At 36.7% G+C, this 19,927-nt stretch overlaps 1 protein-coding gene across 1 annotated transcript; it reads left to right on the forward strand.

The window, feature by feature from the left end:
• The first annotated feature begins 1,018 nt into the window (after window positions 1–1,018).
• On the forward strand, window positions 1,019–2,237 carry LOC125777493 (uncharacterized). Its single transcript, XM_049452597.1, has one exon. The coding sequence runs from the start codon at window positions 1,482–1,484 to the stop codon at window positions 2,235–2,237; it is 756 nt and encodes a 251-aa protein (XP_049308554.1). The 5' UTR covers window positions 1,019–1,481.
• The last annotated feature ends 17,690 nt before the right edge of the window (window positions 2,238–19,927 follow it).

The following is a 19,927-nucleotide window of genomic DNA, read 5'->3' on the forward strand; positions in this document are numbered from 1 at the left end:
CATTAGATTTACTACTCCGGAGTGCAGCCTCGTTCAGAGAAGTGACCATCGACTCAGATAGCAGGGTGGCGATTCCAGCCTTGAACTCATTAACAATGAGAGAATTCAGAGCTGATCGAAGACCTAACCTAGCTATCAATAGCATCGAGTGTCTTTGTGATAAGAATGATATGAGCGCCAGACACAGGAAATATGAGCTAACAGGAAGAGGCACCTTAGAACCGCTATCGGTAGAATGGGAGCGGATCTGTGCTACCGTATCTTATTCTATTACTGAATAGCTGGGCGTCGCGAAAGCTTGGTCAGCACTGAGCCACAATTTTTACACACGCTGTCGTCATTGTCCTATTGGCTTCTACGCAATAAGGCTGGGAATCCTACCAGACGCCATCTGCAGAAGCTGTATGGAAGAAGATTAGGTGGAAACAACTCAACACTTCCTTCTTGGCTGTCTTGCGTTAGGGACGTCAAGACTTAATCACTTGGGGGCGCATACCTTCAGATATCCTGGCGGGAAGCGTTTTGTTAATTTAAGTTCGAACACATGGGTTCTTCTTTTCTATGGCCTCACAAAGGGTTACATATATATAGATAGTAGTCCACGTCCGATCAACCATGTAGCCTAAACTAACCAAAGCACATTGAACTTAATCACTAAAAATAAACATAAACAATAAATGAAGGCTAACTTCGATATAAAAAAAAAAACAAACACTCTGTTATATTTACATACTATACATGAGTGATGATACGTTATTTTGTTTAACGAAATCAATCACTTGATGACACGTTTTTTTTGAATTTTTAATATAGCTTGGGTATTTTTGATCTCAGAAGCTTAAAATTTGTGACGCATATGTAATATGATGTGGTGAATCGTAATCAGTAAAAAACTCAATTTTGAATTTTTTGATGATACGTTTTGCATTTTCAGGTGACGATATTGTAAGGGTGGCAACCCTCTCCCGACTATCAACGCAGTTGATTGCAACACGGCGACGAGAATAGATACCGCGCACGAGTTCATACTCTAACTTAATATCAATATATGTATCTTTAAATTTCATTAATATCTTTTCATTAAATAAATAATTGGTTAAAAAGTGTTAGTAATTCATTTTCGGGAGCAAGGTACTATCCTAGGCTTTCGGAGCCCTTACAGGTCAGAAGTGAGATGAGTCTGCGCATAAGACTGTGAAATTTCGCGAGCAACGGTTTGTTGAGACTCCGCTGGGCAAGCGTCGGTGCTCCGCTGGCATTCCGAGTATTTTGTTGAACGTTGAATTCAAATACAGTGGGCAGAACGTTAATTGTCCATTAGCGAAAAAGGGATAATCGAGTTATATCCCTGAACGGTAGCGAAAACATGTAAGCGTAAGTGTAACGACAACGTGCCACTTTAATGAACAAAACAAAACGATTTAATTCTAATTAGAATTCTGTGCAAAACACACACAATCGAACAAACGTAAATAATCAATATGGCGGTAGTAAAAATCAGTAGTCTGAAATTATCTGAAATAAAAGAATTACTTAGCGAAAGAGGTTTAGAAACGGAAGGGCATAAAAATGAACTAATTTTGCGACTAAGTGAAGCGGTTGGTGCGGACGTGATAGAATTCACACAAACGAATGTGCAAGATCAAATAAATGAGTTGCGCGAAATGTTTACCTCGGTGCTGCAGCTGATGCAGTCTAATTCGAATACGACAACGAATGATAACGTGAGTAACTTAAATTCGTTTGCGGAACAAGCACGTTTAGAATCACCTAGTACAAGGGCGACTAAAATTAATTATTCTGTAAAAGAAATTGCTGAAACGATACCAGACTTCGATCCAACATCCGAATCGTCAATCACGGTTGAGCAGTTTGTAGATAGAGTTAATGGTGCTATGAGTGCCTATAAGTGGGAAGAAAAGTGTTTGTTGCTGGCTGTTTATAGTCGACTCAAAGGCGCCGCGAAAATTTGGCTCAATTCGACAGACAAATTGTATTCCAATTGGAACGAACTTTCAACGAAGTTGTGCGAAGAGTTCAGCTGCATACCAGATGAAGCTGACATACACTACAAAATGAGTCAGGCAGTGCGTAAGCCAAATGAAAACTTATTAGACTATTGCTTTCGCGTGAGTGCATTAGGGAAACGATTTACATTGAGTGAGTCTGCAATTGTGAAATATGCTAGAGATGGGTTAAAACGAACTACAAACGGCTATGGCCACTACTCGTTTTAAAAACAATGCGTGAATTTCGTCAAGCAATAACAGATTATAGCAAAAACATTCCAACGCGTTCGGGTAAATATGAGAAACACATTGAAAGTGAGAAAAACGAACATAGCGCGAAAATTCGTGTACAAATATAAATTGAAAACCTAAAGCGGGACGTTATATTATATGTCGTAGATGATCAACTCTTAACAGCAGATCTACTGCTGGGCCAAGACCTTTTTAATGATATGCGGGCTGTTGTTGTAGATGGTCGTATAACTTTTGCAAGCGATAATAAATTTACTATCGATGATATAAAGAGCGGTATAAGCGAGTTAAGTGCTAAAAATGATTTAGTTGAACTGTTGAATAGTTACGGTGATATTTTTGCAACAAACATGAATGAAATAGGCAAAACCGATTTAGTGGAGATGTCCATAGATCTTGATACTGACGTTCCTATCGCGCAGAAACCATTTCGGGTTCCTGAACCTAAAAAGAAAATCGTCGCGGAAATGATTAACGAACTATTAGCGTGTAATATTATTACAAAATCGAATTCTGAATATGCGAGTCCAATGATTCTAGTTAAAAAGAAAAACGGTAGTGAGCGTTTATGCGTTGATTTTAGATGATTGAATTTACATATGCGTAAAGAAGTTTTTCCAATGCCAAACATTGAGGAACAGTTGCAAATCGCAAAGCAATACGTGTATTTTACTGTGCTCGACTTAAATAGTGGGTATTACCAATACCAATTGCGAAAGATAGTCAAAAATATACAGCTTTCGTGACAACGGAAGGGTTGTTCGAATTTAAACGAATGCCCTTTGGACTTAAAAATGCGCCAGTCGTATTTTCGCGATTAATTGCCAAAATTAAAGAGCGTGTTAAGAGTGACGATATGATGAACTATATGGACGATATATTAATCGGAAGTCAAACGGTAAACGAAATGTATGAAAAATTACATCGAGTGTTGAGTGCTCTTCGCGACGCAAACGTAACGTTAAATATACAAAAATGCGAGTTTTTGAAAAACAGTATACAATTTCTGGGTCATGAGTTGACACCTGACGGTATTGCGCCAGGACTAGTTAAAACCCTTTCGATACGAGATTACAAAACGCCAACAAGTGTAGTCGAAGTTCGGCAGTTTCTCGGTCGGAGCGGGTACTTTCGTAAATTTGTGCCAGCCTATGCGTTGATAGCCGCCCCGCTAAATCGTTTACTTCGTAAAAACGAGCCATTCATATGGGCAGAAGATCAAGAAAGTGCGTTTAATAAACTGAAAAACAATTTTAGCGTCTCGACCAGTGATGACAGGATTCCGGGTTGATGCACAACACCAAGTACATACTGACGCGAGTTCGATCGGTCTGGCCGGCGCACAGTGGGTAATAGGCGGCAAAAATATCTAATTTTTACACTATCTAATTTTAACAAAATTTCATTCCAGTAGTGTTTCTAGACAGTGAATATAGTTTAATTTATCACATATTTGCGAATTGCCATTTCACTGACATAACAATGTATTTTTAAAGTCAAATAAAAATAGAACTCTTGAAAATTGTGAAAAATATTGAGAAACAAATGAGAACAGACGTTTGGGGTTTCGACGTTTTATGGAATAAGAAGTGACTTTAAAGTCTATCCTAATATATATTATAATATATTATAAAATAATTATTTTCATTTCATAGGCCTAATTCATGTCAATTTTGACAAAGTTTTAAAATAAAACCATTTTTTAAACACTTTTACATAAAAATTATAGTTTTGACTATTAGCTACGTGTACCTACATTGTCTAGTTAGTCCTAATATTTTATGTACACTTTAAGGAATATGATAACGAAAAAATGAACTGCGGATACGTGCGGATAAGGATCAAAGATAGCTATGAACGGTTGTTGTGTTGTTCACATATTGATAATTTAAAGTAGCGTTTGTGTAATTTCGAAATTCGTTGTGTAATAAAAGCCTAACAGTTCTTAACAAGTGTGATTGTATAAATATATATTGCAAATAATATTTGCAAAATGTCATCCGTTTCCATAAGTAATCGACAGCTTACTGAAGAATTTATTCGGTGCGGCCAAAAAAGTGATATGTTGACGCAGTTTTTGAGGGATAAATTCCCTTCTTTCAGTGAAGATAAGGTGAAGTTAATTTTAGAACAAATTAAAAAAAGGTACATAAGTTCATTCAATTTAAAATGAAACCAGTGCCACAGGAAAAAAACTTACTATTTAAAAATCATTCTGTATGGCTGGATAAGAATTTTACTGTAGAGATGGTTGATAAATTATTACCCGGGACTTCAAATAAACGTAGTTTAATTGCTGGACGACCGGTAAAGAAATTTGAAGAATGTAGTCAACGGGCTAAACGTTACAAGGTCCAACAACTTCGAGATAAGTACTCTGAACAAGAATTAAAGGCCGCAGATGGATCAGCTGCTATTAAGAAGACATACTTAGATTCTCAAAAAGCGTTGGCGATGTTAATTGATGCACAGTTATCAAAGCATCAGTATGAAGTTGTTTTAAATGTGCTGATGTGTTGCCACCGTATTATAGAGTTCGGGAGGAAAAAAGGCATTGTTACCCTGAAAATATTACTATTACACCAATATCTACACAAGTTGATTTGCAAAGTTTACTTGATCACACAGCCAAAAGAATTATTTTGGCCGCCGAGAACTTCACAAATCTAGCTCATGTTCTAGAAATAATGACTCTAACATCGAAATGGGGTTGTGACGGTTCGTCAAATTAAAGTCAATACCGCCAGTTCGTACCTATCGAATTTGATGGTATATCTGATACAAATTTATTTATGGTATCTATGGTGCCTTTAGTGCTTAAAAGTATAGACCAAACAGACACGTTATGGAAGAACTCTAGACCTTCTTCCACAAAGTTTTGTCGGCCGATTCAATTTGAATATGCCAAGGAAACCGCAAACCATACTAAAGAAATTGTCGAAAGGATACAGGAAACCATAATCAACATATTGCCAACATTTGTGACTATAAAGTACAAGGTTATTGAAATACGTCACAGTCTTTTATTTACCATGATGGACACAAAAATAGCTCAAGCAGCAACTGGTTGTAAAGCATCATCTGTCTGTTACATATGTAATGCAAGCCCTAAAGAAATGAGCAACCTAGAATCCGTTGTCAAAAAATCATGCAATCAGGAAGCAGTTAAGTTGGGAATTTCTCCCTTACATGCTAGAATTAAAACAATGGAATTTATTTTACATTTTGGGTATAATTTAACTTTTAAAAGGTGGTCTACTAATGCGGAAACCAAGCCACTTAAAGAAGAAAACAAGAAACTTTAGAATTGGATGATGATGTTAAAAAATTACTTGTTGAATAAATAATTAATAATATATGATCATTTCTAAATATTTATTGGTTATGTTATATGGGAGGTGGGCGTAGTTGTGGACGGACTTGTTTCATTTTAAGAGAAATAATAATTTTTATTGATTCAAATCCGTTTGACAATTTTTAACAGTCTAGCTGTGATAACAGCGAAAATATTGCAACTTTTGTGATTATATTGTATTGGAGATGGGCGTAATTGTGGGCGGATTTCCTTTATTTTTTCTGGACAAGCTTATATTTACAAAATATTACACTGTAGAAAATTTTGTTACTGTAGGATGATTTTTGATTTTTGTGTTATATGGGAGGTGGGCGTGGTTGTGGGCGGATTTTAACAATTTTTTTTTTTTCATCTAATTTGGCAATATGAGAGATGTGTGCCAAATTTCAAAGCCCTACCTCGATTCCTTCTATTTTTTGCCGCGGCTTGTATGAAGCGGCCCCACTGTGCGGCGTTCTATTGCAAAAAGAAAACGAAAACGAAACCAGTCATATACTATAGTCGCGCGACTACGGACGCGGAAAAACATTATCATAGCTACGAGCTCGAAACGCTCGCGGTTGTCGAATCCATCGAAAGATTTAGATACTATATTTACGGTAAAAAAATAAAATTGATTACTGACTGTAACGCTATAAAAACAACAATGAAGAAACGTGAGCTAGTGCCGCGAATCGCTAGGTGGCGGTTGCGTATTCAGGACTATGATCTTGAAATTGAACATCGTAGTGGGCAGCGAATGGCGCATGTAGATGCATTAAGTCGTTTTCCTGTTGAAGCATCACACGAAATTGAAACAGCATCGCTACGAACCGACAAGGTAAAGATTTCTGAAGAAGATTGGCTGTTTGGCATGCAGTTGCAGGATGAACACACCAGAGAAATAGTCGACAAAATACGGCGAGGCGATAAAGCTACAACGAAAGATTTTACCCTCAAAAACGGTAGGTTGTTCAAAGTAGTTAGTGGAAGACACGTCTGGGTAGTTCCAAAAGCTTTACGCTGGCAAGTTGTGCACAATGCGCATGACAAAGCTGGACATCTCGGTTTAGATAAAACGCTCCAACGTATAGGTGAGCATATGTGGTTTGCTCGTATGCGAAATTTCGTAAAGTCGTATATTAAATCATGTATCGAATGTGCTTACAACAAAACTCCTGGTGGCAAGAAAGAAGGCGAGCTTCACGTAGGCGATGTAGAACCTATTCCATTTAGAACCGTACATGTGGATCACCTTGGTCCATTTCCGAAGGGCGCAAAACGCAACGAGCACATACTTGTTATAATCGACGCATTTACGCGCTTTGCTGTCAATCGGGCGGTTAAAAGTACAGCGACAAAACACGTTATCGACGTATTCAACGAAATTAGCAGCTTTTTAGGTATGCCCGAACGTATCATATCTGATCGTGGAACGGCGTATACCTCCAAAGACTTTGAGCGGTTTTGTAAGGAGAACAGCATTAAACACATCTCTAATGCTGTGAGAACACCTCGAGCTAATGGAATGGTCGAGCGTTGTAATCGAACCATTCTATCAATGCTCTTACCATCAGTAAACAACGATAAATGCTGGGATGAATCGCTTCGAACCATCCAGTGGTCAATCAACAGTATGAGAAATAAGACAACGTCGCGAACACCTCAAGAGTTACTCTTCGGTTTTCAACCACGCGATATACTCCAAAATAAGATTGTCCTTGTAATGCAACACGACGATACATCATACGATAATTTAAACGAACTCCGAGCGGCAGCAGCAGAACGTATAAAAGAAGAACGCCTCAAAGCTAAACAACGATTCGATAAAAAGCACTCATCACCAACCAAATATAGCAACAACGATTTGGTTGTCGTCGAACATGAGGCGCAAGGTACAGGTTCGTCACTCAAATAGGAACCACGGTACAAAGGCCCATTAGAAATTACCCAAGTACTAAACCATGATCGTTACGTGGTGCAGGATATTCCTGGTTCCCAACGAACGCAACGTCAATACTCCTCCGTATACGCTAGTGATAAAATGAAACCGTGGTGCTCGTTACCCAAAATGTATGATGAATACGAAACCTGCGATGTCGATATTAGCGAAGATCCATCGGCAGCGGAGCGAGGTCGCTCCGAAGTTTCACGATAGGCCTAACTGTAAGGGTGGATACCCTATCACGACTATCAACGCTGTTGATTGCAATACGGCGACGAGAATAGATACCCACGCGAACGAGTTCATACTCTAACTTAATATCAATATATGTATCTTTAAATTTCATTAATTTCTTTTCATTAAATAAATAATTTGTTAAAAAGTGTTAGTAATTCATTTTCGGGAGCAAGGTACTATCATAGGCTTTCGGAGCCCTTACAATATATATATTTATCACTTCATCACTTTTTATTTTTTCTTTGCTTACTTCGCATTCACATACATACATATATATTTCTGTTCCTTAACTACCCGTGAACTTCCAAATTGCTTTTTAAACTTTTATACATACGTGTTTGTGATGTTCCGCTACCAGAGGGCGCCTGCAGTACTGCAAAGTTGACAAATTGACGTTAGACAAGTGGCGAGAACTTGGACACAGCGTAAAGTATTGTATGTTCACATGTTTAAGGCTAAAAACAAAGCTATGAACTTAAGGTGATGTATACATCAAAAAAATATTAACTCGACCATTGCGATTTTCTTTGACAGCAAAATTATCGTATGTGCATATTAAATTATGATTCTTAGTGTGTTGAAATATTACCAACAAAATAAAATATGTACGTAAAGGGTGATTTTTTAAGAGCTTGATAACTTTTTTTTAAAAAAAAACGCATAAAGTTTGCAAAATCTCATCGGTTCTTTATTTGAAACGTTAGATTGGTTCATGACATTTACTTTTTGAAGATAATTTCATTTAAATGTTGACCGCGGCTGCGTCTTAGGTGGTCCATTCGGAAAGTCCAATTTTGGGCAACTTTTTCGAGCATTTCGGCCGGAATAGCCCGAATTTCTTCGGAAATGTTGTCTTCCAAAGCTGGAATAGTTGCTGGCTTATTTCTGTAGACTTTAGACTTGACGTAGCCCCACAAAAAATAGTCTAAAGGCGTTAAATCGCATGATCTTGGTGGCCAACTTACGGGTCCATTTCTTGAGATGAATTGTTGTCCGAAGTTTTCCCTCAAAATGGCCATAGAATCGCGAGCTGTGTGGCATGTAGCGCCATCTTGTTGAAACCACATGTCAACCAAGTTCAGTTCTTCCATTTTTGGCAACAAAAAGTTTGTTAGCATCGAACGATAGCGATCGCCATTCACCGTAACGTTGCGTCCAACAGCATCTTTGAAAAAATACGGTCCAATGATTCCACCAGCGTACAAACCACACCAAACAGTGCATTTTTCGGGATGCATGGGCAGTTCTTGAACGGCTTCTGGTTGCTCTTCACCCCAAATGCGGCAATTTTGCTTATTTACGTAGCCATTCAACCAGAAATGAGCCTCATCGCTGAACAAAATTTGTCGATAAAAAAGCGGATTTTCTGCCAACTTTTCTAGGGCCCATTCACTGAAAATTCGACGTTGTGGCAGATCGTTCGGCTTCAGTTCTTGCACGAGCTGTATTTTATACGGTTTTACACCAAGATCTTTGCGTAAAATCTTCCATGTGGTCGAATAACACAAACCCAATTGCTGCGAACGGCGACGAATCGACATTTCACGGTCTTCAGCCACACTCTCAGAAACAGACGCAATATTCTCTTCTGTACGCACTGTACGCATTCGTGTGGTTGGTTTAATGTCCAATAAAGTAAACTGAGTGCGAAACTTGGTCACAATCGCATTAATTGTTTGCTCACTTGGTCGATTATGTAGACCATAAATCGGACGTAAAGCGCGAAACACATTTCGAACCGAACACTGATTTTGGTAATAAAATTCAATGATTTGCAAGCGTTGCTCGTTAGTAAGTCTATTCATGATGAAATGTCAAAGCATACTGAGCATCTTTCTCTTTGACACCATGTCTGAAATCCCACGTGATCTGTCAAATACTAATGCATGAAAATCCTAACCTCAAAAAAATCATCCGTTATAAAGTGTCAAAGAATAAACATTTAAATATTTTTGTGTGGCGTTATTTTACATACGTTCAATAATTTACCTTTGGATGCTGAGTCAACTAAACACAATTTAATGCGCGAATATTCCACTTTGTAATTTAATTCACCATAATAATCTTATTTAATTGTATGGCTTTCTTAATTAACTTGTATGCATGAATCTATTAATGAAACAACAACATCTATTAATGAAAAAACAAACAAAGAGCAATCAAAATAATATGGCGAAACGTTTCTACCCTGTCACTTTAATTTGTCCACTGAATTTTTTCAACCGTGTTTTTTTTAACTTGTGGTTTTCAAGTGGAAATAAACGGCGTATATTGTATATTAATGTTATGGACAAGATTTTTGCTTTATCAAGCAATAAGGGCTAAGGCGAAAGCGGCTGGCTCGAATAAATTCTAGCCGCCAAGTCCAGTTTCAATCACTTTTTGCAGCATTTGGAAATACATATAAGTCAGCAACAACCGACCGAATGTTCTCTTTAAAAGCGTCAAATGCTTCGTGACTTTCTACATAGAGAAGCGACTTCATATAACCCTACAAAAAAATATTCCAGCTCACTTATAAGTGAGAACGTCTCTATTCGTCAGCTTCATCGCGAAACAAAATTTTGTTGGAAAAATCGGCCTCGGTATCTCATTTGATCCATTCACTTAACGTTGTTCCGGAATAAGTCTGTTTATAATAAAATCGTAAACTTAAGTGAGTGTATACCAAGTAAAATCTGTCAAAAAGACCAACATGCAAGACAAGATGGCCTGATTGAAAATCACACGTTCATTAAAATTTGGACTCTCGTAGCAAAACATTTGGAAAGGCGCAGTTTGTTTCAATTATTCTTGTATTTCGCTGTGGATTGAGTAAATATGTACACTTAAGTAGACATTCAGAAGTAAAGCTTTAAACAACTTTTAACATCTGATAAAACGGATCCGCCTTTATCTACCGAGTCATTTGCAGTATAAGAAAATAATTTATTATTCAAGTGTAAGAAATTCTAATATAGAAAACAACAAAAATTATTAAAGTTTTTAATTTTGTAATGAATTTGGTATAAAATTTCATTATTTGGGGAGCCGGCTTAAAAGCTAATGCTTTCAAATATTTATGAGTTATAAAAGGTGCTAGTTTTATTATGTTGAATACTGGTGGAACATTTTTATTATACACATATCAACATTTTCTTATTATATACTCATAGTAGGGGAGCCCGGAGTGCTAAATTTGCAGTTACTGGAGCGTCATGAAGACTTACTAGATTGTCAAGATAACGTTTAAAAAAAAGAAAGTCTAGGTGAAGTTTCCATTTTAGTGGGGAGAAGAGCGGGTAATTATTTTCAAAAGTCGATATATATTAATCTGACAATCAAGTCAGGGTTGTAGGCCGTAATGACAGGTTAAAAAAAAAAATAAGTTATTCGAGCGTGTCAGATTTTCTAAGCGAATGTTAATGAACCTCTAAAAAGTGTACCATTTACATTTCTGACAATTTCGACGTGGACAAAAGCCATTTATTGATTTTAAAACTTGTAAAAAAAAGGTGACCTTGAGATACTCGAGCGTGTTAGATTTTTATGCAGGGGGATGAACTTGATGTCAAAGTCTTCCCAAAAGATAATCTAACAATTATATAGAGGCATGTCGTTAATCTGACGATTTAAAAGTGGAAGAATTCTGTTTGGTTCTTGTTTTTGTTACAGGATAATAATATAATATCATATATTTTTTAAATAGAATTATTGAAACGTTAATATAATCAGAACATTTTTTTTTATTATAAGAATTGAAAGGAATAATTTTTTTTCAACATCATAATTTAATACAATATAATAAATAATCTATTACATTAACACTTACTCGTCTATTGTATCAACAGCCCCTATTATGAAAGTGCTAGGAGTAGATATCTCTACTAACAACAACCACGCTATGGTGATCAGTGCACTTGAAAAGAAAAATAGGAATAGAGAAACTCTGTCTTTTGAACTTCGCGGCTATGTATAAAGCGCTACAGAGCTCGTATTTAGCAGTACTATACATTTTTGAAAGGTCTTGACATAACCTACAAAACGACAATATGCATGATTAGTTCGGATATTGCGTCTAACGGTTATAGACATGTAAACATGGAGTTCACTTCGCGCTATTTTAAAATTTTCCTTCGTTATAGGCAAATCCGCTAGAGAAACATTCTGTGAGATTAATGGGGTTTTGGGGGATGGTACTCTATCACTATAGAGCGAGGGAAAATGACATCATGGATAAGCCAGCCGGTGAAGAGCTGTGACGACGAACATCGATCACATCATAGAAAACATCGAGTTAGACCGACATGTGGCATCTTTTGACATCACCCAGAAGATGGGAGTTAGTCAGCAAACCATTTTAAACCAGGAAGCTGGATACACAGAAAAGCTTGATGTTTGATTTGACGCAAAAAACCTTCTGGACCGAATCAACGCTTGCGATATGCTGTCGAAACGGAACGAACTCGATAAATTTTTGAAGCGGATGGTGACGACGAAAAATTTATCACATACGACAATATCAATTGAAAACGGTCGTGGTCGAAGGACAGCACAGTATCATCTACAGCGAACAACTGGACCGCTTGAAGCAGGCTATCGGCCAGAAGCGTCCAGAACTGGCCAACAGGAAGGGTGTAGTGTTCCACCAGAACAACGTCAGACCACAAACTTCGTTGATGACTCGTCAAAAGCTACGGGAGCTTAGATGGGAGGTTTTATCGCATCTACCATATACCGGATATAGCGCCAAGTGATTACAACCTGTTCCTGTCCATGGCGAACGCCCTTATTGATGTAAAGTTGAATTCAAAAGAGGGTTGTGAAAAGTGGCGGGAAAAATGAGAGGGGCTTTAAGAGATAAAAACAGAATAACGTTCAAAACGGTGCATATTTGAACTAAATCCGATCACTGTAACACTTATTGTAAAGCATTGAAAAAGCGGAAGGAGATATTTGACAACCTAATATTTTAGACAATTTTTAACATTCACATTCCAATCAAGTCTGTTACATATGATGGAGCTGGCAGCTGAAGACTCTAAGGAAACCACTAAACATGTCAATGCATAGCAGAACATAGACACAACTAACCATTTGTAACCCTTTAACCGCCAACGCGAATGAAGCTTATGTAAAGCGTATTCGGTTAGCCACCAACATATTGACAAAGCTATATTTGGAAAGCTCATTTCACGTGCTAACACGTGTTTGATTGATTGTCGTTTCTTTTAAGTCGTTCGTGAGTTATAGCGTCACAAACATGGAGAAAAATAAAGAGAAAATACGGCATATCTTACAGTACTAAATACTACGATAAAGGCAAAAATGCATCTCAAGCCGCCAATAAAATTTGTGCAGTTTATGGACCCGATACAGTTTCCATTTCCACCGCACAACGATGGTTTCAACGTTTTCGTTCTGTTATAGAGGTGGTCGAAGATACGCCACGCTCCGGAAGGCCTGTCGTCGAAAATTGCGATAAAATCGCTGAATTGGTCGAAAGAGACCGACATAGTAGTCATCAAACCATTATAAACCATTTGAGGAAGCTTGGAGTCACTAAGAAGCTCGATGTATGGGTGCCACACGAATTGATTCAATAAAAATACCATAAGACTTTTTTGACAACCCAATATGTAAGATATTTCCACATTTTATCACTATAATTGCGGCTTCTAAACTTTTTTATTTTAATATATGAGCTTATAAAACTCATCTTTGGTTCATTACCTCGTTTCTTGTAACGAAATATTTTTATTGCTTGTTGTGGCTCAATTTCCAGTGACCGAAAACTATAGTTGTTGACATTTCCGCATTCAACATGTTTGGAACTTTATCGTCAAAGCTTAGCTGTATCAGAGAACATAAAACATAGAGAAGGTGCAAATCGAATTCTGTATGATGTTCGATTGGACGGCTAACAGAGCGTATAAGATTCGTGAAGGGAATTCACCATTCTCGCTGCTATTTAGCAGAAATGAGCACGTTCTCTGGCAGAAATAACGGGTGATTTTTTTGAGGTTAGGATTTTCATGCATTAGTATTTGACAGATCACGTGGGATTTCAGACATGGTGTCAAAGAGAAAGATGCTCAGTATGCTTTGACATTTCATCATGAATAGACTTACTAACGAGCAACGCTTGCAAATCATTGAATTTTATTACCAAAATCAGTGTTCGGTTCGAAATGTGTTTCGCGCTTTATTTTGTTCAGCGATGAGGCTCATTTCTGGTTGAATGGCTACGTAAATAAGCAAAATTGCCGCATTTGGGGTGAAGAGCAACCAGAAGCCGTTCAAGAACTGCCCATGCATCCCGAAAAATGCACTGTTTGGTGTGGTTTGTACGCTGGTGGAATCATTGGACCGTATTTTTTCAAAGATGCTGTTGGACGCAACGTTACGGTGAATGGCGATCGCTATCGTTCGATGCTAACAAACTTTTTGTTGCCAAAAATGGAAGAACTGAACTTGGTTGACATGTGGTTTCAACAAGATGGCGCTACATGCCACACAGCTCGCGATTCTATGGCCATTTTGAGGGAAAACTTCGGACAACAATTCATCTCAAGAAATGGACCCGTAAGTTGGCCACCAAGATCATGCGATTTAACGCCTTTAGACTATTTTTTGTGGGGCTACGTCAAGTCTAAAGTCTACAGAAATAAGCCAGCAACTATTCCAGCTTTGGAAGACAACATTTCCGAAGAAATTCGGGCTATTCCGGCCGAAATGCTCGAAAAAGTTGCCCAAAATTGGACTTTCCGAATGGACCACCTAAGACGCAGCCGCGGTCAACATTTAAATGAAATTATCTTCAAAAAGTAAATGTCATGAACCAATCTAACGTTTCAAATAAAGAACCGATGAGATTTTGCAAATTTTATGCGTTTTTTTTTTTTAAAAAGTTATCAAGCTCTTAAAAAATCACCCGATATATGTAAAACGACTAAATTCATGCGAGAATGAGTAAAGAGAAATGATATGAAGAAAAATATACAAAGTCACACAGAGAATGTAAAAAAGCATTCTTTGTGTCACATATGCATGATGATCTTGTATCATATAAACCATTTTTTTCGGAAAAATTATAAAAATTTTAATTTTTTTACAAAATCGTGATAAATTAGGAAAAAATAATTTAATTATTCATTTCTTCAAAGAAAATTGATGATCTTCATGAAATATGCATATTCGCATTATTTCGTTATCATTTCCATATTTGCACCAGTAGAATTTCTATGGCATACATACATATATTATTTCTTACATTTGTCTTGTTTGTTTACATTTTTTTGGCATCTATGTTGTCATGGGCAACCAGGGCAAAAAAAATAAAGTAATGGCCGCCGATTGTCACCGCTTTCCTTGCCGCTGTGACAGCTTCGCCAACAAACGTGCGTAAATATGTATGTACGTATGATCGTGAATACATATCGACGCAGATTTTTGCGAGAAGCACCAGAAAGTGGTGCAAATTATGACATGTTGGCAAAGGCATGCTCGGGGAGATGTTCGGCATCTGTTTTTATGAATGAAGCGAGATCGCTTGTGCAATTTGCGCCTGCGTTTATGAATGAAAATTGTTTTTGTTGTAAGAATTACTACATTTGTTCTTCGCCAATTTGGCTGCCATATTGACTTGTGAAGATCAATTTTTTGTGGTGACATATTCATATATATGTGTACGCATATGTATGTAGGTCAATGCACGCACTTGCAAGAAGTATGTTGGTAAGTGATGAAAATATGAGCAAATTTTGTAGAGCATTTGCTTTCGCAAACATACAGACAAATGTGCAAACGACATAATATATGTATGGTTGCTTCGCATTTTGCTTCTACGACGGTCAAATTTCCATACAAAAATCGGCTGAAATGTGTGAGAAAATAAAATGGACAACTATGGCAAATATTTTTTAAAAAATTTATTGATAATTAAATTTAAATGAAAATACATGTAAATTTACTTAAATTTGTTTAAATTTATTAAAAAATTTATTGAAAATTACTTAAATTTATTCAAACTGCAAAGAAAAATAAAAAGAAAATTCATTTTATTAGAAATATACATATAAAAAATTATTAAGAAAATATATTTTTAGTAAAACACGATTTTCAGAATTTGTCTACCTACAACCACAAATTCTCACACAACCTAATCAATAAAGATTAGGTCTTTTTCACCAGCTTTTTTCAAAGCTTGGCTCACGTGTACATACTACTAACTACATTAATAAATACTAAAACTAACTAGCAATAACTAATACTAAAACTACTACTACTACTACGAACTATTTACAACTTAATTCTACCCTGAAAGAAAAAAAAAAGAACAATATTAGTTTAGGAAGAATCTGAAATGAGAAGAATGAAATGTGTTTTAATTATTTAACTAATGTACACTAAAATACTTGTATAGTTCTTTTACCTTTTATAACACGGAAATCGCTAGAAAAATTGAATGTGGCCTACAATCTACGTTACCAATTTCTTTAATTTTTGCTGTTTATTAAAATGCCTCGCCCTCACTTCATTTTTATGAATCTGTTCCTGTTGGTGCGCCAGCCATTTCGCGTTTTTGAACAGTAAAACTGTTATCAAAAAGTCTAAAAACTGATGCCTATGTTCGAGGCAATCTCCAGCCTCGCTATACCACTCTGGGTATTTCTGATTCGTAATTGCAGTAATCTGGGCTAAAATCATAGATTTTATACCCACTCTGCAAGAATTTGCTATAAAGAGCTCTTTATAGCAGCTCATTTGTAGGCGGCTTATGTCGAAGACTCTATCATCGGGATTAACCAGCCTTAGGTCATTCGCGCTTTTGTAATTTTTGGACCTAATAAGGGCTTCCGATGAGTCTTCCAAAGAGCTTTCCGTATTCCGCATTAAAATGGCACATTTGTCGCACTTCAATCTACATAAAACTTTCTGGTATATCGCATATCCAGTATAATAGCGACGAACCTGTATCTCGGCTGGTTTTTCATTCTGATCAAATTGCTCATCTGGAACATTTATTTGTTCCACGGCAAGTTGCTCAGACGGTTTCAAATTTTCTTTCAGGTCGTCTTCCTGGCCAATATTCCAGTCAAGGTTTATATCGTCGTCTTCTTCGCAATTGCTGCCTGATTGCGAGAAGTTGCGTCGCAGTATATGCATGGACACTAGCCTTGCTACAATATACTGCATCTCGTGTGCTGATGGATGGTTATTACATCCTAAATTTGCTCTTATTTTATAAAAAAAGTTCTCCAAGGCATCTTGGTTCATCCTCCCTAAGAGTATAAATGATATATTCGAATATTCTTCGAATATATCGCCGCTCAATGCAATCATTGAATTTATTGTTAAAACAAACGAATCTAGGCACAATATTTGGCTGTTGGGCTTTTTTATATTTTTTATATATTCGATGTGATCTTTTAATCTATTAATTTTCTCAATACAACCTCTTTGTATTGGTCGTCTTCACGGATTTGGATTGCAAAGCGTCTTGCAATCCAATTCGTCGAACAGATCATTCATACGTTTCACCAGCAGTTGGGTTGCTTTAGCGCATTTTTTTAAGTGCTCATCGGAGCCCAACAAATTTTCTTTTATTGACATATCAATTGCCGCGGCGACCGAGTTGCTGAAAATTTGTGTCGCTCTAGACACCGACATCTTTTCTAAATTTGTGGGGTACACAATTGGGAGATCATAAGGAGCAGCATGCATATGTTTATGTCTTCATATTCATATTCAATGCATGCATATGTTTACATATGTTCATATTCATATTCATTCATACATATAACGGGTGATTTTTTTGAGGTTAGGATTTTCATGCATTAGTATTTGACAGATCACGTGGGATTTCAGACATGGTGTCAAAGAGAAAGATGCTCAGTATGCTTTGACATTTCATCATGAATAGACTTACTAACGAGCAACGCTTGCAAATCATTGAATTTTATTACCAAAATCAGTGTTCGGTTCGAAATGTGTTTATCGACAAATTTTGTTCAGCGATGAGGCTCATTTCTGGTTGAATGGCTACGTAAATAAGCAAAATTGCCGCATTTGGGTGAAGAGCAACCAGAAGCCGTTCAAGAACTGCCCATGCATCCCGAAAAATGCACTGTTTGGTGTGGTTTGTACGCTGGTGGAATCATTGGACCGTATTTTTTCAAAGATGCTGTTGGACGCAACGTTACGGTGAATGGCGATCGCTATCGTTCGATGCTAACAAACTTTTTGTTGCCAAAAATGGAAGAACTGAACTTGGTTGACATGTGGTTTCAACAAGATGGCGCTACATGCCACACAGCTCGCGATTCTATGGCCATTTTGAGGGAAAACTTCGGACAACAATTCATCTCAAGAAATGGACCCGTAAGTTGGCCACCAAGATCATGCGATTTAACGCCTTTAGACTATTTTTGTGGGGCTACGTCAAGTCTAAAGTCTACAGAAATAAGCCAGCAACTATTCCAGCTTTGGAAGACAACATTTCCGAAGAAATTCGGGCTATTCCGGCCGAAAATGCTCGAAAAAGTTGCCCAAAATTGGACTTTCCGAATGGACCACCTAAGACGCAGCCGCGGTCAACATTTAAATGAAATTATCTTCAAAAAGTAAATGTCATGAACCAATCTAACGTTTCAAATAAAGAACCGATGAGATTTTGCAAATTTTATGCGTTTTTTTTTTTAAAAAGTTATCAAGCTCTTAAAAAATCACCCTTTATTTATGTCTCTTCATATTCTTGCGTATTTGAGACAGAGAACATCATGTATTTTGTACACGTTTTTCGGTGTCAATATAAACAAGCAAAACGAAATTCTTCGTTGGGAGTGTACTCATGGGCATGCATACATATAATTCTGTCTCTTCATTTTCTCTGTTTGGGCATACATGCCTTGTCATTAGATGCCGCAAATACATATATTATATTTACTTCTCTTCATTTTCTGTTTGAGTATGTGAGAGAACTGTTAAAAATGTTAACATTTCTCATCGTGAGTTCTGTGGTGAACTCCCTTCAAAAATCCTACAAAATGTTCGCTGTCGAACCTGCACCTTCTCTATGTTTTAAGTTCTCTGCTGCTACCTCCTTATGCTGTTGTTTGTTTGTATGTTTGTATGTTCGTTTTAATTGTTCGCGCCCGTTTCATGTGTTGTTTTTGTATAGTTTGCTTGTTTTTTATTATTTAGGCACTTTTAAATTTCGCGCCCGATTTAGATTGTGCACGTTTGAGTTGTTTTTTTTTTTTTTTTTTGGTTGTTTGCTGGAACTGTTTTACTGTGTGTATGTCCGAATGTTTGTAATATTGTTAGTGTACCGCACTTCACTGCACTTTCTTTTGTTTCTCTTTTTTTTTGTTTCTAATATGTCTATAATAATGTTGGTTTTTGTTTATATTTTTGAATATATTCCCGCTCTTTTAATTACGTTTTTAGTTTTCTTTTTTGTTTTTGCTCGTTTTTGCACTTTATGTCACCGCACTTTGTTACCGAACTTAGTTTTGTTTTTTGTCACTTCTTGTAGCAAACCGTGAATATATGTATATGATTATTTTTTGTGTGTCACTGCACTATTTTTCTTGTTTTTGCTTTATTATGAGCACAAGTGTACGTACATTTTAATTATATTATACAATTAAAATACATAGGTATACAAACATGTGTTTTTTTTTGTTTTTGATGCCACTGCACTGCTCTTTTTTTTATTTTCTTAGTAATTTACTGCACTTTTTGTTTTTGTCCACACAATTGGGCTTAACATAATTAAATTTTATTTCTTATAATGTAGTATTTTCTGTTTTTTATAAAATCCGAAGGTGCCTTTCGGTAAGGCTCGAAGGACCATGAATAACTATTGCCCTTAATTTGGACTCAAAGGTATCAACCACTTTAACATCCGTTTACTAAAAATGCTGACGTTTAATATGCAAAATCATTTAATGCAATTTATTGGGTTTACAATTATTTAATGTACTTAAATTTATAAGAAATGACAAATGATATTTTAATTTAATTATTTTATATAATTATTTTTAAACGACGAAAGTATGTCGGAAGGTGTACGGAGCGGGTAAGTTGCATACCGGACCGCTGGGAGATCGGCGGAAGGATTTTCGTGGCTCCGCGTATGATCGAACGTATGTATGTATAAAACGA

This window comes from Bactrocera dorsalis, chromosome 1 (genome assembly GCF_023373825.1).
Source record: "Bactrocera dorsalis isolate Fly_Bdor chromosome 1, ASM2337382v1, whole genome shotgun sequence".
Taxonomy (NCBI): Eukaryota; Metazoa; Arthropoda; class Insecta; order Diptera; family Tephritidae; genus Bactrocera; species Bactrocera dorsalis.

Coding starts and splice junctions, on each gene's coding strand:
- LOC125777493 (XM_049452597.1), top strand. CDS start 1,482: ATGGCGGTAGTAAAAATCAGTAGTCTGAAATTATCTGAAATAAAAGAA.